At 42.4% G+C, this 23,225-nt stretch overlaps 1 protein-coding gene across 1 annotated transcript; it reads right to left on the reverse strand.

The window, feature by feature from the left end:
* Positions 1-372: 372 nt before the first annotated feature.
* Positions 373-22,527, reverse strand: VPS33A (VPS33A core subunit of CORVET and HOPS complexes). Its single transcript, XM_088449165.1, has 13 exons — positions 22,348-22,527; positions 21,528-21,593; positions 21,305-21,432; positions 20,626-20,815; positions 18,904-19,020; positions 14,847-15,021; positions 14,228-14,421; positions 8,166-8,292; positions 7,190-7,257; positions 5,885-6,022; positions 3,942-4,079; positions 1,799-1,967; positions 373-1,393 (listed from the first exon to the last, which is right to left on the reverse strand). The coding sequence occupies exons 1-13, from the start codon at positions 22,477-22,479 to the stop codon at positions 1,200-1,202; spliced, it is 1,836 nt and encodes a 611-aa protein (XP_088305291.1). The 5' UTR covers positions 22,480-22,527; the 3' UTR covers positions 373-1,199.
* Positions 22,528-23,225: the final 698 nt, after the last annotated feature.

Genomic DNA, 23,225 nt, shown 5'->3' on the forward strand with positions numbered 1-23,225 from the left:
GCTGCAGTCTGGGGTCCGAGGAGTACCTAGCCGAGGGCTGGTGTCACGGCGCCACAGAGGGGTGATGGAGCAGCAGTGCAGACCGCCAGGATACTGTCTAGTGCTGCTGCTCTTTTGTAGTAAAAATAAATCATAAAAATAAAGCTTGGGCTGCTTAATAGCTATTGTTCTAATGGTGATCCAGCTCCTGCCGGACACCAACGAAACTGAGTTGCCCTCTGTGGGCAGGGCATAGGGGGAAGGACTGGAGCATCCTGGGACAAGAAAAATCTTTGCTGTTGGTGTCCAGTCCTCCAAGTACTACCTACACCCCATTGTCTCCCTGTGGAGCCCTATGGACCCTGAAGAAAAAAAATATACCTTTATCATAAAAATACAAATGAATCTTTTAATAGGAAGTGTACCACTTGTTTATTAATAGAGGAATGATTACAAGGCTCTGTGCAGCTCTTCGAGCCTCCTGGACGTTCCGGGAGATTATAAAGAATAGTTTACCCTTATCTTTAGTTTGTATTAACTTTTGTTATTTCAACCTCTTCCTTTTACATATACACAGAAGTCACTGATCCAGGCTCACCTTGGGTTGTTTTTCCTTCCAATCTTCTGCTTAGTGGCAGCTTAAGAGCGGAGGGGGCACATGTGCAGTCTCTGTGCAGACCCTTACTCTCTTGTGGGTATAATAAAGGCAGGTGTAATCAGAGGGTCCTGATACTTGGGCATAAAGCTGTATTTGAACAATTTTATAGCCTCCATGAAATAATGAACTTCTCCTTATTTGAGCCCATCTAGCACTACTGAAATATATGAGGAGCACAGAACTGTTCTGGAGTGTTTAAGGATTCCAAATCATTTTCATTTACTCACAAATATTTGTGATGAACTTATAAGTTCCTTGGCTAGCTGAAGGCTTCCTGTTAACTGTGAGAGGTTCAATTTCTGGGTTCTCTTTCTCAAAATAAAATACAGAAGTTGGAATTTCATCTTCTACTTGCTTATAAAGTGCTGCTGTGGGAAGCATAGATGTTACAGATCTTTTGCATAATGCTGTGGGCTCAGCAGCAGCAATCTACTGCGTTTGCCCCTAGCATTGTCACCATATAACAGCACAAACAATATTATGCAGGAACCAGTTAAGTGTCTTGAAAACGTCTTTTGAAAATTCAGGTCTTGAATTCCCCAGTTTAGGGGGGCTTGTATCTTTAAAATGGTGGTGCCTCAAGCTTTTCCATCAGAGATTTAATCCATGTTGTGCCGCTGATCAGTTTGGTAGTGGCAATAATGTATTCTGTTCCCCCATCCTCCAACTGCGTCAGGAAACGGAGTGCAGCAATCTCCGCAAATGTCACTCCACCAAGGAAAAAAACTAGTATTACCTTGTTCTCTCCTTGCTGGCCTAGAGTATAGAAAAACAGTTGTTAAAGTACACATGATATAATAGCAATATACAACTCCTAAATATATATGCATACAGCATGCAGGCCCTTGTCCTAAAGGACCAATGCACATAAACCATTGTCACAGGCAGTCATCAAGGCAATGCCATTATCAGCACCTGAAATGTAAAGAGAAAACCCTGAGTATATAGGACCTTAGCCTGAAGAATAACAATCTGTCTGGTCATCTTATTCCTTAGGAGGAGAGAGGACCCCATGTCAGCTGTGACTGGTGGAGCATGAGAGTCTATTCCTAATATTAACACTATCGTTCTCTTTGTTTTTATCCTTTTAAGTGTAGCCTTAAACTATGACTAGTTAGTGGCTCTTTGATCAATTGAGACATGAATGAAGAGATCCCTTACGTTTCTTCATAAGGCCAGCAGGTAGGGATTGCCGCTCTTCAAACTGCGGCCCAGGAAGAAGTTTGAGAACCTCCTCGATGCTCCTCCAGCCTGGACGAACCAGCACCTGGGCCAGGCGGACGCTGAGAGGAGCATAACCGCTATACACATAGGAAATATCATTAGGGTTCTAGAGATAAAGACAAATTATTCAGGTTTGTGAGGCTCAATTGGATCATGAAATACTGAAAGCAAATGAGCTATTCCAAAAGAAAACAAATATGTAAAGGTACAGACAGCGCTAAAGGGTAAAGCATACACCTATTCAGATAGCAGCTGTGGATAGCAATTTTCGTAATTATCCCTAATTAGGGGAGTATATAGGAGATTTATTTATAGCGCCTGGTTCTTCTTTTTCCTATTCCAAAAGAGTCTCTTTGTTCTCTGCACAGTAAACAACTAAGGGGTATACACAGATCTGTTCTACGAGTGAACTGGACCTTTCTGGTGTTAGAAATGTAACCAGAACCACACCATACCACCACCACACCATACCATACCATACCCACAAAATTGACGCAAAGGATGTGCTTGGCAAATATAATACCTAGGGCCTGATTCATTACGGATCGAAACTGCAATCACACGCGCAAATCGGTTGATTGTTGCGATCTGCTCATGCATCGCAGTGCGTGAACTAGCCACCGCGATCTCAGGGACTACTCAGACCCATCGCAGAGTGATTGACAGGAAGTGCATAAATTATCCACTGCGATGCCATATGCAGCTCAAGTGCTCAATGCGTGCGATGAGGTCAGCAATTCCTGAGTAAGGTCAGAGCTTGTGCAAGTGTGGCTGCGATTGTTCTCGAGGTTACCGAGTCTTGCTAAGTATTACAGATGTGTGTAAGGTAAGGTGGGCGATTTCTAATGAATCAGGCCCCTAGTCCTATTTGCCAACACTATCTAGCAGAGTGCATATAGGGTTTAGCTTTCCTGTAGCATCAACAACGGAGAAGAGACATATACTGGCATGGAGGTCACTGATCTCTATTTAGAGATAGGCAGACGGGTGCTTTACAGAGGTGGGAAACATAGGAAGGATGTTACTTTCTTCATCCCTGCTTTGTCACTCATCCCTGCTCAGACATCCATCTCTGTAAAGTACAAGTATGGACCCGTCTGTCTCTATAGAGACCATAGGTTACTATGTGAATGAATATCTTATTCGTTCAGCTGCCTAAAACCAGAACTCTGAGATAATGGATATAAAACTGGCTTTTAGCCTAAATGTTTTCCATTGTCAGCGGTTATCGTGTATGACATCAGAATACTCTGACAGCATGTAATCATTGAAATTATTACTAATTACTCAATAAATGAATATCCATTCACCACGGCATGTGTCCGTTACGGGATGTAGTTACTATGCCTACAGACAGGATGCCAGCTCTCGAAATCTCGGCACTAGAATCCCCCACTGCCGGCCAGAAGGTAGTAGTGGAGATGCCGACACTTGAATCCCGAGACCCGGAATTCCGATCGTAAGTATAGTGGGGTCGGTTAGGTCTTAGCCGCCACTGTGGGGGGTAGGTTTCAGCATCACGGAGCGGGTTAGGCAATGGAGGGGAGAGGTTAGGGTTAGGCACCACTGGGGGGAAGGGTTAGGCACTAAGGGGGGCGGGTTAGGTTCAGGCACCAAGAGGGTAGGCTAAGGTTTAGGCACTAATGGGGAGGGTTAGGGGGAGAAGTGGGGAGGGTTACCATACTCACCGGAACCGTCGGGATACTGAGCATTGGGGTGCCGCTGTCGGTATAGTGACAGCTGGCATCCCGAATGCCGGTATTTCATACCCAACCCGTCTATCACTACTTTATTACACAGAAACTAGGCCTCACTGCTTTTCTAAAGAATGCTCAGGAAAAGTTAAAGGCATATGAATTATGGTTATTCTGCAGTCTGACCTCTGGATATTTCTATACAATAACAGCAGATATAGACAAGACACAGTAAAATGTGATATAATGACTGTACTAGCTGAATGATTCTGAAAAACCAGAATGGAAAAAAATATAGACCTGGCTTATCTATTGTAACCCTCAATCCAGGCATCTCGCTAACATTATTTGATTCAGCAAAGAGATTTATAAGCCTCCCAGTTTACCTGCTCATTCACATCATCCATCCAAAGACGTAGGGTTTTCCTGATAGTTGGGTAATTATTCCTGCTCACTGTTTGGGATTTTAAAAGTCCAGCTTTTTCCAAATTATGCAGCGTTAATATGTGCTCATAGCCATAGGTCTGCAAAGCAAACAACCTGTTATACTAGATCAGAGAGCACGTAGTTACAGTATAAATCACAGCAATCATATTTATGCCTCATCAGGTTTATGCTTTATTAAACGTGCTTTCCTCTCTACACACAGACCAAAACCTCAAGACTGCTTATTACATTCAAAGGTCATTTAAAGCTTATTGGCAGAAATGTAAAGTGTATCATCCTAATGACATTCTATCATGTCTCCAGGTGTTGCTTAACAAAATTACTAGTAAAGCTCCTCAATGCGGTTCTATGCCTTATAACAAGTGATTGGAAACTGCTGCACCCCACCTCTACAACAGGTGAGCAATAAAACATGTCACCTTTTTGTGTAAGTTCATCGTGAGAGCGGCTAGCATGCCCAACTTGCACCTAATTGAATTGACCCTCTTTGTTTATTCACCATATAAATGTTACTGTTTATTTTGGTTTGCAGATATAAATACAAAGTTTTAGAAGAAAAAATAATCATTACGAATTAAAAAGTGTGCGCTATATTTTTGGCAAAATTTGCTTCTCAAAGCCGGCTACACATCAGAATGGCGTAATGAAGAATGGAACATCCCTCTTTCCGTCCTTCATTACCTTGGACAGCGCCGCATGCAATATAGTCTGGTTGGCTGTGCAGCACAGCTGCCCGGAAGATATCGCTAATGACTGCGTGAGCGCACAGATTGGTCATACACACAGAACAATCCGGACAATATGTGGTTCTGGTTTGGCTGGAAACTACATATCGGGCAGATATCGCTCCAGTGTGTACCCAGCTTAACTTTTCACTGCCCTTCCCCTGTGGTTCCTTTGGCTAGATAAAAAACAGTGTGTATGGGAAGCTCCAGGCGATGATGAGACAGGAGTACCCAGTGCAGGGAAACTGTCATACATGACCAATTAATATCCATGTAGTAGTTAACATTAAAATAAGGTGATGGCACAAAGAGATGTTAATATTTAAACCCACAGAACCCTAATAAAGCACTGAGAGACACAAGGCTTCACCTGTAGATTCAGAGAAGATTTCAATTTGCAAAAGTTCCAAAACTGTTCTACCAGTGATAAAAGTATGAAAATATGGCACGTGTATGGCGAGAAAGAGGATATACTTTATGAACAGGAGTTTGGTCTTCTCTTAAAATCGGGTTGAATCAGCTATTCTCATAAATACAAAGGAACTCCCATCTCATGTATTATTCAAAAGTAATCAATAGATTCCAATGTCCATTGCTGTATATGAGCTTTCTATACACAGTATTTATTTGCAGCCTTAAAACAGGTACTGCACTCTATTAACCCTAACTTCATTTGACATTTTGCAACATGCTAAAAATGACTGTGCACAGTGACCTCCCTGGAGCACAGTCTGTAACAGCCAGAAGGTGCTACATATTTCATATGGGATGTAGCTGAAATCCCGACTGTCGGGATGCCGACGCCGGAAGACCGACACAGTCAGAACCCGTGGCCAGCATCCCGACGGTAAGTAGTGGGGTTAAGGGGAGGGTTAGGCACTAGGAGGGGAGGGTTAGGTGTACAATGCGTGGAGAAAGGGTTAGGCTTAGGTGTAAGGGTAGGGTTAGAATACTTACCGAAAGGTGTCAGTATTCTAACTCTGTTGGGATGCCAGCGTTGGGATTCTGACCGCCGGGATCCCGTACCCAACCCTTTCATACAGGACTTGTTATCCTAAGTCTAACTATATGAGCTACTTCACAAAAACATAATGGCACTTAGAAATAGAAGATAATCATTTTAAGTTGATTATTGCACCGGATAAGGAAAGGATCACCTGTAGAATCTCTTTCTTGTAGAAGTCTAGCACCTTTTGCTTGAGCCCGGTGTTGCAGACAGACTGGAGGCACACCAGTCTTAAGATCTTTATCAGGGGATCTTTTTTTGCAATACAATCCTCTATGTATGGATTCACCTGTAGCAAGAAAACAGCAACAATAGACAAAGCAGAACTGCGCATGTGTGTGTTGAGGAAAAAAGTCAGGGCAATATAGATATTTTCCATTATTACCCCTTCTCCTTACTCACAGAACACTGCTATTCACCAGTGTATCAGCTGCCTCCAAATAGTGAAAGTATTATATTGTCTTAATTAACCGGGAAATCAGCAAGTCGACGGGTCACTCACAACAGTGATAGTGGTGGGATTAGGCATGGTATTATATTGGGGTAGGGCCAGATTAAGATTTGGACACTTGATTGGACAAGGTCAAGTGATCTGCTCAAGTAAATTAGCTACAGATTTACTAATGTTGCTGGTCAGATGACCATGTACACAGACTGATAGTGGACATTCTGAACACATATTCCACTATGGAAGATAAAGTGGTTTTCTGTAGGATAATTATATGGCCCCAGACACACCAATATTTGGGCAACTACCCAGTACTGGCTGTGATACCACATTTTGTGGAGCCAGTATTGAGGCTTCGGGAAAGGTATATATTTTTTTTACTCTGAAATTTTGAGCACTATGCCTAACAGACGCTAAGAACAGGTACCCATTGGTACTTGGAGGTGTAAACTCTGCATGTCAAACATGGATGATTTATGCTGCACACAAAAAAAATGGAGTGTTTAGTACAGGAAAAATCAGCCCATTCTACAATACAAATGCAACACTTCAAACCGAAGTATGACATAAGTGGCATGGCGACATTTTAAGCAATGAGGTTCAGTGTCACCCCCGTTTACATGTGTTCTACTCATTTTAAAAACAAAAAGCTAGTAAACACATGCAGTTTTACACCAGTATGTATAGACATGTGTGATAGAGATAGATAGATAGATAGATAGATAGATATATATATATGTGCATACACACACACACACACACACACATACATACATGCATAAACACACAAACCTTGACTGACTAGTGTTAGAGGGAGAGCCCCCTGGATCCGCTACTATCTCTAGCATTCTGCTCTCAGTAAGCTGTGCAGCCTGCACACACTGAGCAGCTCAAATGTACACTTATTTACTGATTTTTCGGGCTTTCTGGATGACAGGTTTCTGTAGAATAGCTCCCATTCCTGTAGTAATTGGATATATTACTTAGATTATATAAGTCAGCACTAACCTTATCAGTGTCAAACCCTGACATGAATTCTTGCTCCACTGTTAACTTGGCAAAAAAATCTTCAGAAGCTGAAAGATACACATAATTGGCACACAGTAAATGTACATGTGTGACAGCATGTAATAGCAGTGCAGGGATACAGATGTTGGAATTTCTAAGCCACCCATAGTTAGAGGTATGTAATAACTAAAAATTAAGTCACCTGGAGAACCTTACTTAAAAAGACAGCCCCTACAGGGGCGACAATGAGGCAGGAGAGAACAGTGTCCTCCACCCCTAGGATTACGTATGCGGAAACAAGGTTCTCATCTTGCTTCATGGGAAGAACAGCTCCAAGTGTAAAGGCCCCATATATCAGCAATCTGAAAACCACAACTGAACAATTTGAATTTATTGCCCGATCTTAGGATTTCCCAATCTAGCAATCTGCGCCCATGCATTACAGATCTTTTTCAGTGATCTGCAGATCATTTTCAGCAAACACAGATCTGTTAATCTTGAAAGGCCCATCATTTTACTAGTAACGTCTGCAATCTGCTGATCATCTCCATACACTAGCAATCTACAGCCCCAATCCATCTGTGAAATCCAACATGTTGGACAATCTGATTTAACAATTCCAATCACTTTTTGGTTGAAATCTGCGATCTGTTAAGCCCATACGTGGCAGATTTTTACACACAATCTATTGCAAATTGCAGAATTGCCACAATTGATTGCTGATGTATGTGGGCCTTAAGACACACTATTACAATTTGCTGAGCTCTTAATTTCACAACTGGAAATGCTCAGGTCTCTTCAATATAATCATTATGCTAGTTTATCTGCTCCACCTGTGCAAGAATATGTCCCAGTTAATCAATAGTCTCTAAAAGCATGGGTGGTCCAAAGCCAATAATTTGCTCAACAGAATAGCATGACTTATGATCTTTAATATAATGAGACAAATACATATTGGAAAACAACTGTGTCTTACTTGTTATCTCCTTAATGAGTTCAGCAATGGATGTATGATTTGCTAAAGAAGCTCGCTCTGCTTGCATATGAGGCAGTTGTGAGACAAACTGTTTGATTTCCCCCACTGTTTTTGCACTGTGTCTCCCCTTCAGCGACAAAAAAAAAAAAAGAGAAGATTTTGACAAAATGTAATGCAGATAATCAGAGGTTACATAAGAGGTGCAAGTTGTGTTAAAAAAAAAACAAAAAAAACACCACAATAGATTACTGTAGGTCTTTCGATTAGCTAATCGAGATGTTGAGCAAGAACATTTTGCCCTGATATTGGGTCTTCCTTCCCATAGTCGATGCTACAACATCAGACACAGTAGCCTAGATGTATGGGCAATAGCAATTGGTGGGGTTCGCCATAGCTATGTAAAAGTAGCACTGGCAATCATAATGAGACCTCCCCAGTTATCTGCTATCCATTAAGACAAAGAGGAAGAGAAAATGTTCTAAGGTGTACAATGGCTTAACAATATACATTAGCTAATTATATAAATGACTTCATCCCGATCAAACACCCCCCCCTTCCCCGCCCAGGAAATATAAGAAGTTGTGCAACACAGATTGTAAAACCAACACATTCTACAAAGCTGGCAATGAGACAATGAGACGCACATTGCTGGTCATGACGTGTTGGGCAAGTCTTGGCAGGAGGGTGATAATGATGCACAGCTGTTAATTATTTTATTTCAATGGGACATTCAGTTTCATTATCACCTATTACAGACATGTCTTTTGTTCAATAACAACAATTTCTCACTATATCTGGGCAGACGTAGCAATTAATGGCATTAACCTCTGTCAGAATAAAGTTACAACGCTATTAACATTCTATTACTCAGTGCAGTGAATGCTTAACCTCTCCTAATCAAGTCCCTAACCAAAACAATTGTTATAATATACTGAAGAATACACAGTTCTATACAAAAATAGTCAAAATCATCGTTTCACTTTAATACCCCTTTTACACCAAACAAATAACCCGGGTTATTGCCAGGTCGATCCGGGTTGAGGCTCTGTGTGAACGGCTCCCAAAAAAATAACCCGGGTCGATTTACTGGGCAATCTTACTCGGGTTGAGAGCAGGGTTGAAAACGGGTTGTTCCCGGGTCATGAGGTAGTGTAAATGGGTGCTACCCGGATTATTTGACCCGGCTAGCTCTGAAAGATGCTGACTGGAGCTTCTTGGGCACCGGCAGATGATGTAATTTGTCAGTGCCCTGCAGAGAGAGATGCACATGAAGCGTCTAACCTCCTGCACCACAGCAGCCTGACCAGCAGCCACAAAAGCAGGAAGACAGTGCCTGCCACAGCCAGAACTGCAGCCTGACCAGCAGCCACAAACGCAGGCTGATACACAGGCTGCCACAGCCAGAACTGCAGCCTGCACCACAGCCTGACCAGCAGCCACAGGCTGATACACAGCCTTCCACAGCCAGAACTGCAGCCTGCACCACAGCCTGCCCAGCAGCCACAAACGCAGGCTGATACACAGCCTTCCACAGCCAGAACAGCAGTCTGTAGCAATGCTGTAAGCAGTCCCCACCCCTCTCTTTTGTTGCCTTTTGTGACCATCTTTGTCAGACTTTAAAACAGACCATTTTTAATGACTTCTGCACAAGTTAAGGGAAACTGGCCAGATTATACAGTACCAGGCAGAAACCAAGTATCACAGAAAAGATGAAATAGTAGTAATGCTACAGAGTACTATACTTTTATACAACAATGATCTGCATGGAAGAGGTGTAGAAGAAAACATTTCCTAAGAGCTCATCACAAACCTCAACAACTGAATTATACAAAACAATCCGTTATGTAAGTGCTGTGGAATGATAAAACAAACATTTTACTTTTTGGTCACAACCAAAAGCAGGGGGCAAAATGCCAAGCATGAAGCATGGGAGTGGATTTATTTTATTCCCAAGTAGGAGGATGGCATCTCCTAGACTCATTTGAATCACAGCATTGCTACCTGGGAGATGATTTGGCTTGTGGGGTGCCAGACCTGGGAGCAGGTATTCTGCATGGTACTGCAGGTGGGAAATAAATCAGCCAGTCCAGGTAATCCCTCCTGGCAGTATGTGGGCGGATGGGAAAACGCACACAGGGTGACTCACAGGTGCACAGAGTTGCTGCCGCGATAATATGCAGATAACACTTTATGACTTCACCTCGTATACTAGTGAGCACCTGAATGTGCAAGCACTGAGATGTTCCATTTTTACATCGCTGAACAGTGTAACACCACCGGTGATATAAGATACTCCACCATTGGCACACCATTGCGTGCACCAACGACACTTCAGGCAGGTGCAGTATCTGTCTGATCATGGCATATCTGGCTGTGGCTATGCATCTGAGAACGCAGCAGTTTTCAGACACACCTGTGGCACTCCCACTTTTTTACATTCACTTCAGGCCACCCCCCAGTCACCACCCTAGAATGCCCATGGTTTCCCCTAGCTATTTGTTATAACATCGGTCCCATAAGCAACAGCGCATTTGTGCATACACTCAGGGGTTACGCATGCGCAGTAGTGGTTTTCAGAATAGTTTGCACATGTGCAGTAGCAAATAATCACCCAAGTACATGAATGTCGGTATTGCGTGCAGTTAGCGTGCATCTCTGAATGCTGCCACTGAGTACAATGCTGCAAGTGAGAACAGTCCAGGCTTATTTGTGTGCAAGATAAAGGAATCAAGGTTAACTGAATTACCTCGCGTCACCTTACCTGTGTTACACGCTATAGAGAGGGCTGAAATGCCCAAAGTGTGTGCAACAGCTGCTAGTGGGTGTTGTGTAAAACAGCTTTTAACAGCTATCACTTCAAATAAAGATCCTGCTCTATTCCTGGGTCACATAGACAGGAGCTAAAACTCTCATCCATCCCACAGCTGTGTCTCAAACCCAGCATCTGTGGTTCTGCCCAAGTCTCCGCAGTCCTGATGTAAAATAAGCAGTCGAGAGGATCCAGCCACAGTACAGCACAGAAGTGCTGCAGCACCTACATCCCACCCAGTAGTAAGCTGGTGCCAGTGACGGAACCTAGTAGCAGCAGAAACTATTCTCTTACAACTGGCGCACCACAGTGGTGCGCAGTTGTCACAATCAGCGAGGCTCTGGGGCCAAGTAGCTTAAGTGCGAGTGATCCGTAAGGACAGGTTACAGGTGATAGTGTTGCAATGCAAGACCATCTGGTCACACTTTGCAGGCTTCCCTTCTCCAACCAAACCTGTATTTTGAGAAGAATAGCTACTGGGATTGATAAAGGTCTGATAAAAATGTATTAACTGGGTCACAACCATAAAACAAAAATATGTAATCATCTATTGAGAATATAAGCTATATTACATACATTTTAAGATATAAAATGTAAACACAAATTTTCTATTTTTTCACGTTTTAAAAAACATTCTTTGTATATGGAAGTTTTGTTTTACAGCATAAGAAGTTGAGACATGCAGTAAGGCAACAACCAAATATCACTCAAATACCATGCACAATGGGTATTATGTATGACAACGGTTTCATGTAACTGTAGAAAGTGTGTGTTGTCCATGACAACCAGTTAGACTCCTTCATTCATATGTAAAGTTCCCGCTAGGCTGTTTCAGCGGGGCGCAGCATCCTGCTCTATTTCTAAAGGGCAGAAAGCACCCTGCTCTCCAGCCGGCGCCCCGCTGAAATAGCCTGCGGGTGCTGTCCCCTCCGGCTGGCGGCAGTGTCCCGCGGGTGGGGAAAACGGCGGTGCAGCAGTCACTGCCGGTGAATGGATGCTGGGCGCATACGCCCAACATCCATTCACAGTGACCGCAGCGCTTGGGAGCTGACTGGCATTTCTGTAAGTGCTGGGCATGCCCCCAAGAATGACAAAAAGGGAATGCGTGATAAAGACATGCCCCCTTTTTCTTGGCCACACCCCCTTTTCGGGGGTAGGTGCTAGAGGCGTGCACAGAAGTGCCCTTTCTCTAGATCTGGCGCCGGACCTAGAGTGAACACTACATATGTCTTTTCAGCATAATGAAAAGAAAAAACCCACACAACAAAATATGAAAGCATATTTGCTTTGTTGCTATGGTAGACAACCACTAACCATGTGAACGATTTACCTTCAACAGTTTTCAAAATGTCCCCAAATGGTTTGAGAATGTTCATAAAATTGTGGCTAGTAAGTTTTCTATAGCGTAATGCGATGCGGATCACTCCGTCCATTTTTCCTTCTACAGTAATGACCTCTCAGAAGGTAGATCATGTTATACAAAAACATTTTACATTTTTTATATTGTGGTTTTAAACTCTAGACAACTTTGGGAAGTCTATGAAAATCTTAACCAATTGTATACAGTCAGGTGCATAAATATTGGGACATTGACAGAATTTTAATATTTTGGCCTCTATTCACCACCACAATGGCTTTGAAATGAAACAAACAAGATGTGCTTTAACTGCAGACTTTCAGATTTAATTTGAGGGTAATTACATCCAAATCAGGTGAACGGTGTAGGAATTACAACGGTTTCTATATGTGCCTCCCACTTTTTAAGGGGCCAAAAGTAATGGGACTATCAACTCAAAAGCTATTTCATGGACAGGTGTGGGCTATTCCCTCATTATTTCATTATCAATTAAGCAGGTAAAAGGTCTCGAGTTGATTCTAGGTGTGACATTTGCATTTGGAATCAGTTGCTGTTGACTCTCAATATGAGATCCAAAGAGCTGTCACTATCAGTGAAGCAAGCCATCATTAGGCTGAAAAATCAAAACAAGCCCATCAGAGAGATAGCAAAAAAATTAGGTGTGGCCAAATCAACTGTTTGGAACATTCTTAAAAAGAAAGAACGCACCGTAGAGCTCAGCAACACCAAAAGACCCGGAAGACCACGGAAAACAACTGTGGTGGATGACAGAAGAATTATTTCCCTGGTGAAGAAAAACCCCTTCACAACAGTTGGCCAAATCAAGAACACTCTCCAGGAGGTAGGTGTATATGTGTCAAAGTCAACAATCAAGAGAAGACTTCACCAAAAGATGTAAATCATTGGTGAGCCACAAAAACAGGAAGACCAGATTAGAGTTTGCCAAACAACATCTAAAAAAGCCATTACAGTTCTGGAACAACATCCTATGGACAGATGAGACAAAGATCAACTTGTACCAGAGTGATGTGAAGAGAAGAGTATGGAGAAGGAAAGGAACTGCTCATGATCCAAAACATACCACCTCATCAGTGAAGCATGGTGGTGGTAGGGCATGTATGGCTGCCAATGCAACTGGTTCGCTTCTATTTATTGATGATGTGACTGCTGACAAAAGCAGCAGAATGAATTCTGAAGTGTTTCGGGCAATATTATATGCTCATATTCAGTCAAATGCTTCAAAACTCATTGGACGGCGCTTCACAGTGCAGATGGACAATGATCCGAAGCATACTGCAAAAGCAACCAAAGAGTTTTTTAAGGCTAAAAAGTGGAATGTTATGCAATGGCCCAGTCAATCCCCTGACCTGAAGCCGATTGAGCATGCATTTCACTTGATGAAGACAAAACTGAAGGGAAAATGCCCCAAGAACAAGCAGGAACCAAAGACATTTGCAGTAGAGGCCTGGTAGCGCGTCAGCAGGGATGAAACCCAGCGTATGGTGATGTCTATGCGTTTCAGACTTCAGGCTGTAATTGCCTGCAAAGGATTTGCAACAAAGTATTAAAAAGTGAAAGTTAGATTTAGGATTGTTTAGTTTGTCCCATTACTTTTGGCCCCTTAAAAAGTGGGAGGCACATATAGAAACAGTTGTAATTCCTATACCGTTCACCTGATTTGGATATAAATATCCTCAAATTAAATCTGAAAGTCTGTAGTTGAAGCACATCTTGTTTGTTTCATTTCAAAGCCATTGTGGTGGTAAATAGAGGCCAAAATATTAAAATTCTGTCAATGTCCCAATATTTATGCACCTGACTGTATGTATCTTGTAATGTAACTTTCAGTGCAAGATTAGAATGTAACTATTAGTAAAAACACTTGTCCAACGTTACCTCAAAAGCTGCAGATATAATTTTGGCCTTTTTACTCAACACTGAACCCACAGCATTGAAGTTTTTGTCTCGGATTTCAGCGTAGAGCTCCTCTGCAGAGTTTAAAAGCAGTTTCTTGGGTTCTGTAGGCAGATCCTTCCCACTCTCACCCTGCTTCTTGGGAGCAAATTTTTCTGGGGGAAGCTTCACGTGGCCTATTGTGAATACATAGTTCATGTCAACATGACCACTATTACCAAACACATATATCCTTAGACCCTAGCCACCATTTTCCCAGCTACATTGTTAATTGTCACCTTACAGTTAACAATGTTGCTAGGTAAGAAGGTACATACATTTTTACCTTTAACTACTGTAAATATTGGATTACTTTTTTTTCTCATTAGTTCTCTGTATTACATTCACTTTCTGTTTCTGCTTATGCTATAAGAGCACATTAGCAGAAGATAAATAACAACACATAGCTTATGCCTGTGTAACATAAACCACCCACAATAGGAACTCTATAAAACACACACAAATAGAGAAGTGCAGGAAATACAGAAAATATCCAATAACATTAACACGTGCAAATGTAGCCTGTCAAGAGGTTTTCAGAGCAGCACCATGAGCTACTTACCATTCTGAATCCCATACACCTCATCAATAAGTCCTTCATAAGTGAGCTGAGTTGCCAGAGGTGTCATTAAATCAACATTACGATCCAGTAACAAAAGGGTGTCGAACACTGGAGATACCTGGTTGTGGCTCCCACCCAGCTCTCGCTTCATTCGGATCATCATATTTGCAACATGCTAGAAAAAGTCCCCAAATTACTGTTATTTTGTTTGCTCTGTCTGTCTTAGAAGTTTTTGTAAAGAAATAGACTATAAAATATTGTACAAATACATTTTTTACTTTTCCTAAAGACGACAAAACAGGTCAAGCATAAGTTCCACATCAGTACAGATGTGTCCTTGCTCACCTCAATATGCCATGCCGTGCGAGACACCTGGCATCAGTGAGCCGCCAGGACCTTTGCGATTCTGCTTCGGGCCAAGCGTCTTTTTCACCTGAAAATGCATCTTAGTTGCAATGCAATGTGACTAAAGGTGCATATCCACTACACGAGTGTAGAATGACTGTACGATTACATCGTAATCGTTCATCATACTGTGCAGTGGATAATGTGCCCACCCTGAACAATATGTCGTCGTTCAGTGCAGGCACCCTCCATCATCCCCGAACATGCACAAACTGACGATATCAGCAGGTTGGCCTGCATGTTCAGGCGATGACAAATGCCGGCAACAACCAGTGGGAGCGCGCATCGCTGATTGTTGCCGGCATATTCACTGCACGATTAATGAACAATTGAACGTTAACAATGTCGTAATCATTCATTTTGCCGCATAGTGGATATGCGCCTTTAGACGAATCACTAAACTGTACTGATTAACTTGATATGCGACATCAGAGTCAGAATTTGAAGCACAACGGAATTTGGCGTGGAAAAAAGCTGTGGCTGCTACATCATAGCTCTTAATATACAGATTCAGACCCAGCACACAGATATACAAGTGTCACATATAAAATTAAGTAGTGCAGTCTTGTTGTGAAAAAGATACTCGGCGCAAGCATTGTCGCATGGGACCTGTGCGCTGAGAGGGGCTGTTTGGCGCTGCGACAGCAATAGTGTATGACGACACATCTGTATGATCAGGAGGTCATTTTTTATCCTTTTCCATGAATTTTAAAATTTGCCACGAACTGTAAGATGGAAACATGAGAGAAACGATCCAGTCATCAGACGTATAATATAATTCCAACCTTTCATCTTCTTACATAAACAGTGATATAAAGCAGCACCAGGGGCCAAATGTAAAAGCCTATGGAATTGTGGCAAGTGGTTTTGACATTGAAAACAATTGCCACTTTCATTTATAGGGGGAAAAGCGCTCAACTGATCAAGCTTGCTGTGTGTGTGTTCAAAATAATGACCTTGTACTGGGAATTAAAACAAATGTGTGTATTTATTATTCCAATAAAAAATCGTCAAACAAATTTAAACCCCTATTGTTTCGTCACAGGCAAGGCGAGTGACAGGGTTAGTAACCTCTACTCTTAGTCACTGCAGGAGGTCAGCTTTTCCTTCAGGGATGACTTTCCATATAATTTGTGCTTGTGGCATATATCATATGTTCCCCAGGGGAACTGCTGTGCAGCCGTCAGTGAGGGATGAGTGAAATGGAAGAGGTGAGTACTACGTTTTGTAGGCGGCATCCTGGACGTAAACTCACCAAACTCTTCTGATAGTGTATCCTGGGTCACTAATGTAGCTTGGTATCGGTCACCTTACTCCTTCCAAGTTGTCTTTGTAGATATGAATGATAAATACCCCCTGGAGATAGAAAGTGGCTGTGTTGTACTCATAGATAGATGGGTTCAGTCCTATTATGCTGATTGTAATTTGCAGTCTGTAATCCGTGCACTGCATAATAGGACTGAACCCATCTATCGGTACAACACAGCCACTTTCTACCTAGAGCTAGTGGGAAGATTCTCCTTTCTTGTGACCTCCTGGAGGTATTTATTATTCATATCTCCAAAGACAACTTGGAAGGAGTAAGGTGACCGATACCAAGCTACATTAGTGACCCAGGATACACTATCAGAAGAGTCGGGTACTCACCTTTTCCATTTCACTCATCCCTCACTGATGGCTGCACACACAAGATATATAACTACTCAGAGCACAGTATATACAACCCACATTACAATTGCCACTTTAAAACTTGCAGTTAAATCACTGAAATCTTAGCCCTGACCATAAGCTCGCAGGCTATTATATTTGACCCTCGAAGTGGAACATTTATTATGATAGCTAGCAGTTTAGTTTACCCTATCATGTACCAATGGAAATAAATCAAATCAGTTTGGAAATTGAGTACATTGCAATGAAGTAAAGAGGGCAAATTTCATGAATGACAAGAGGCTATCCACAAAATATGCTGTAGGGATAGCCATCTGACTTCTACCCGAGTCTGTCTGCTACAACGCTGGGTTCCCCTAGGTCAAGGCCCGGCCAAAAGGTTGATCGTGATCTATAACGGTAGCACGCGGAGGTCCCGCTGGTAGATCGCGACCAGCCTGCTGCAGTTTTTGGGAATGCTGGTCTCTGAAGCGATCAGAGACTAAAGAAGCCTCTGATCGCTTCAGAGGCCAGCGTTCCCAGTGATGCAGCGCGCGGGTGCGTGGGTGACGTCATGACGTCACCTGCGTCTCCCCCGTTGTGAAGAGCCTGTGCACTTGCTGGATCTAATTAGATCCAGTCAGCAGCAGGCAGCGGACGTCTACGCGGGACCGCTGTCCAGGTAAGTACTGCACAGGGGAGGGGGCACCAGTACTGGGGGCACAGCATAAGGGATACTACTAAGGGCATTAGTGGGGGAACAGCATAAGGGGCACTGCATAAAGGGCACAACTGTGGGCACTGCATAAGGGGCATTGCATAAGGGGCTCTAATACAGAGGGCATTTCATAATGGGCACAACTAGAGGGGCATTGCATAAGGGGCTTTAATACAGAGGGCCTTGCATAATAGGCTCAAATACAGGGGGCATTGCATAATGGGCACAACTACTGGGGGGCATTGCATAACGGGCACTACTACAGTGGGCATTAAATTAGTGGCACTACTACAGTGGGCATTAAATTAGTGGCACCACTACAGTGGGCATTAAATTAGGGGCACTACTACAGTGTGCATTAAATTAGGGGCACTACTACAGTGGGCATTGTATAAGGGGCACTTCCATTGGGCATTGTGTATAAGGGGCACTACTGTGTGTCGTAACGTAAGGGACACTACTATGTGGTGTTATGTGAATAAGATTGTGATGCTATGTGGAGTAATTTGAATTGGGGATAGTATGTGTGATTTCGCCAGGACAGATCCCACGTCCCTTGCTGTGAGGCTATGCCCCTTTTTTGCATGCCACGCCCCCTTTTTCGGCTCGGTAGATCACGAAGGGTTTTCAGTTTTAAAAGTAGATCACAAAGTCCAAAAGTCTGGCCACCCCTGCCCTAGGTCATCAGAGGAGTATCTAACGCTGACAATGGGACTAGAGCAGAGGTTCTCAAACTCAGTCCTCAGGACCCCACACAGGTCATGTTTTCCAGGTCACCCAGCAGGTGCACAGGTGTATTCATTACTCACTGACACATTTTAAAAGATCCACAGGTGGAGTAATTATTTCACTTGTGATTCTGTGAGGAGACCTGGAAAATATGCACTGTTTGGGGTCCTGAGGACAGAGTTTGAGAACCAATGGACTAGAGCAGTGTGTAAATACAGTCTCTAGTCCCTATTAATAATGAAATGGAGTAGGTTATCTCCTGTATAACTTGTACTGGGGGTGCTACCTCACACTCCTAAATTATCATCACAAAAGTACAGTTAAACAGATGACTGTGTTACTAATATATACCATTAAGAGTTAAGTATTACAAATAAGAGACAATCATCTCTTGCTTTGTTCCTCTGTGATGATTGGACCTCATTTATTCTGGAGAAATCAGGAACTGACACACATATGGAGGGAAAAGATGGCTGCTCCATAAAAGGAATATATTTATATCACTTCAATTTCTGTGTAACACCAGGCAAAAGTAAGTAATGTGTGGTCCAGACTTACCCTGGCACACTCTCCTTTCCCACATATCTGAGGAATGGTTCCATACAACGCTTGTAACGTGGCGAGTCCTTTAGCTGCATGGTAAAGAGTGGTCTGATCATTCTCCAAGTAACATTCCTGGTAAAATAAGAAATAAAACACCATATTTTAAACTGTTGAATAAAAGCAGTTGTTTCCAAATTGAATAGTGGTCAGATATTAAATTCATTTCACAGTAGTAAAAATCTAACTTTCTGAGTAAAAAAAAAGGACTAAATAACAAACAAACATTTCCCAGGTAGCAAATGTTTTATAGTGCTGGGGGTCTGCTGTCACACAGATTAATGTTTTAGATTTCTAGTCTTATGAAGCAAAGAAGTGCCATGGTATGGTAGTTCTTCCAATTATTCAATGAGTTGTTGCTATGGCTCCATTTATGGCCTAAAACATTGTTTCTCAACTCTGCCCCACAAAGGAATGTTGTGGGGTCAGTGGCAATATTCAATACTGACCATTCCGCCAATGAGTGGCGGGAAACAATCCACCTCCGCTTCACTGCAAAGATTGTTAGTCTACACCATGTTGACTCTTCACCAAGCACGGCTCGGAAAGTTCTATGCCTCGCTGTAGCCCAACTGTCAGTCAGTTAGCAGAGCTATAGACGCAGTGGGCGGAATTCAATTGTTTTCGCGGCCCGCATCTCCCGTCTAAAGTGACAGGAGATCGCGGGCCGCTATACAATTGTCCAAGATTTTCGTGCTGATTGCACCCATAGAGGTCAGGTTTAGCCGCGTAAAGCAGCTAAACCCGACCAAAGTGCTGGGCGCGATCGCGAAAAGTGATGTTTGGGCGCCCAAACATGACACTTTTCGCACATTTCAGCTCTCATCCCCCAGGGGCTGCGAGCTGAAATGTAGCGCTGGCAGCTCATCGTGCCCGACGGGAGCAATAATTGAATAGCTCCGTTGGGCGCGATAGGGGCTGGAAAGAATTGAATTCCGCCCAGTGAGTTTTATATGCTTGTTTTTGTGAACTTTTTTTATGGCTAATAAGTGGTCATTTGAAGATAAAACTAGAAGAGAATACACCCAATTTAAGTTAAGAAACAGGGGAACCCAGATAGTCTCTTAAAGGCTAACGTAAACCTGTAATGAACAGGTAGGGGATGATCAGTAAGTTCTGTAGCTGTGTTAGAGTTCTGTGTGCCAAGATAGACTGGGAGCCACTGCCCTAAAGGATCTTTTACAAAATGAACCATTAAACACATACACTACAAAAAACAATAAATACCCCTTTTACACCTAGCAAATAAACCGGGTTATTGCTGGGGCAAGCCGCTGCGACCCAGGTCCCAGCTCAGTGTGAAAGAGTCTACCCAGGTCGTGCATCCCGGGTCGCAAGCAAGGTTTATCCCGCGTCCAACCTGGGTAGGTGACAGAGTGAAAGCGCAATCTGGGTCATGCTAAAAGTAGCAGAGAACTGGATGACAGGCGCTTGGTAGATGAGGTCATCTCCAACCGCGGGCTAAGGGATAACCCAGGTCCAGCCAGCAGTGTGAACACGGTTTCAAGCAGCTGTGACACGAATTGAAAGAGTTTTAATAACCCAGGTTGGACTCGGGTTTTAGATGTGAAAGGGGTATTACTTGGTGCATACCACTGCATTTATTTTTAAGATCAAATCTTGTTTAAACACATGCCTATTAAAATCACATGTAATTTGTTTTAGCAAAGCTTTGATTACCTTAAATGCATGTTCAGATTCCATTGACAACAAATCACCATCAAAAGGAATCAAGTTCAGACGGTATTCCTCACGCTTATGGAAAGATCCCAGGACCCCCAGATCCTTTAGCCGCTGCTCACACAGCAAGCTATGACGCGGGACAAACAAGATGTGGAAGTCCCGTTGTGGGAATCGCCCCTTGTCTTCTCTGTGGTAGCAAATGAATCAATAAATTAAAGAAATATTTATAAAATATTTTTTTTTAATATTATTATACACAAAAAACACATATCAATTATCTCCTGCTGCAGTCAGAGGCGCAATGTCCAATTATTTCATTTAAGGAGCAAGCAAAGTGTAGCATAGGAGAAAAACAGAGGCATTCAATAATCAGCAATTTGAAGGACCGCACATAAATGACAATTACAGTACCAAAATATTGCAGATTTTACTGCGTACCTCTGTGAGGATACATTCCCAATGTTGGTGGTCACAAGATGCTCAAGAAATAGACCAAATTATGGTACTACACAAACATTTGCGATACTTAGTTTCCTCCTTTAAATGTTATTTAGTAGTATATTCTAGCCTTGGTGCTCTAGAAATTCAGAATAACTCCTTACCAGGTATATAATGCCCCATGTACCGAGCATTAAATAAAAGATAATAAAGTTATATAGTCAATAATCACAAATACCTCAGAATATTCTCAGCAATTATATCCATTAGTTCAAGCTTGGGTCTGACAAAAAATATGATGTTTTTAACATCAGATGATGGTAATGGGCCCGCCTTAAGTGTAAACATTTTGTCAACTTCATGTTCCTGAAAAAAAACATTGAACAAAATGTTTCAATAAATCAAACACACGTGTACGTGTGTGTGTGTGTGTGTGTGTGTGTGTGTATCATGTACAATACCTTTAAAAGGGAATATTGTGCAATTAATCCAAAAGGACCGGTCAGATATTCATCCCAAACGATTGCCTATAAAAAAATAGAGCAGATTTTGTCTGAGAGTTCAAAATATAATAGTCATTAATACACTGGAAGAGCTCCAAAGTTAACATATAAAAAATGTGGATCACTGGTATATGATATAACCAGAACTATATATATTTCAACTGATCTGAACACATATTAGCCAGGTTTACAACTGCAACTAAAAGAACATCTTGTAATTCAGCTAAAAAGTAAACTAGTGATTAGCATATATGACACTGGGAAAGATGTATCAAACCTTCAAGAGAGATAAAGTGAAGTTACCCCTAGCAACCAATCAGCGTCTGACATTTCATAGACTGTGCTGGATAAATAATAGCCAGAAGCTGTTTGGTTGCTATGGGCAATGTCCGTCTCCACTTTATCTCTCTTGGAGATTTGATACATCTCCCCAACAATGAGTAAGAAACCAACACCTCGATTTCGAGGTGCTTGTTTTCTAAATTGCCCAAAGTGTAATTATGTAATATCCCATATTAGAGAAATATTATTACATACAATTATGGCTAGAATTGCGTAGGTTAGCAAAAAGTATTGTCAATGATTGTCAGTGCTTGCAAAATAAAATGTAACTTAAACATTATCCGCAATATAAGTAAATTTACACTGTATGAAAAGGAAATATATCATGACAAATAGTGACAGGAGTAGCATCAGACCGGCCAGAGACCCGTGTCATGCCGCTACAGAACTACTACAATCCCCAGTGGGGTCTGGCGCTGCTACAACATGCCCCCACCTTACTGCCAGCACATTTATCTAGGAACTCCCGCAGCTCAATGCGCATCGCCTCCCGTAACACATTCAGATTCACCCGGCCGCAGGACAGGTGCGCCGCCATCTTGAAGCTCCTATTGACAGTCAGATTCATGTGACAGATCACGTGAGGATCATGTGACCACCGGGCAAGGGAACAACAATGAGAGCGCCGCTTAGTGACTGAGGATACACTTCCGTACAATCTAGCAATATCGTATGGAGCTACAAGTATCACGTGGTCTTCTCTTCAGCGTGAGAGAGTGTATGTGGTGATGATGATGATGATGATGAAAGAATAAGGCAACATGTAGTTACTTAGATAAAACCTGCTGCATGCATTCTCCTTTGACTGTTGAAATCTGCCAGGACCTCAGTGGCAGGTTGAACCTTCTGAACCTTATAGCGCTAGTGTTAAAAAAACCCACTCTTTTCCCTACACCGACTTTTTTTTCTCCTTTAATATGTAATAGATGCTTCAATACTGCAGTGACTCCCTCTCCTTCCACTTGAATGAGATCTTACAAAGAATTACTATGAACACATATGTGCATTTTTACTTTTGGAATAGGCTTAGGCACCCCCGGGGGGAACTTATGGTTAGACATCACCCCAGGAGTTTTAGGGTTAGGCACCTCTAAGGGAGGGTTAGGGTACTTACTAGCGTCGGGATCTCCTCCTGTCGGGCTTCTCCTGTCAGGATTTGAACCACCACTATTTCATTCTGATTTGCTGGGTAATCATATATTTGCACCAGGCATCTATTATAGAAAAACCAATGCTGTCTGGAATTCTCTGATTTGTTAGATATACTGTCTTTAATTAATATCTGTAAACTCCAGAGTAACTTTAAATTTAATT

Source organism: Taudactylus pleione, unplaced genomic scaffold, assembly GCF_031769625.1.
Source record: "Taudactylus pleione unplaced genomic scaffold, aTauple2 ptg000479l, whole genome shotgun sequence".
Taxonomy (NCBI): domain Eukaryota; kingdom Metazoa; phylum Chordata; class Amphibia; order Anura; family Myobatrachidae; genus Taudactylus; species Taudactylus pleione.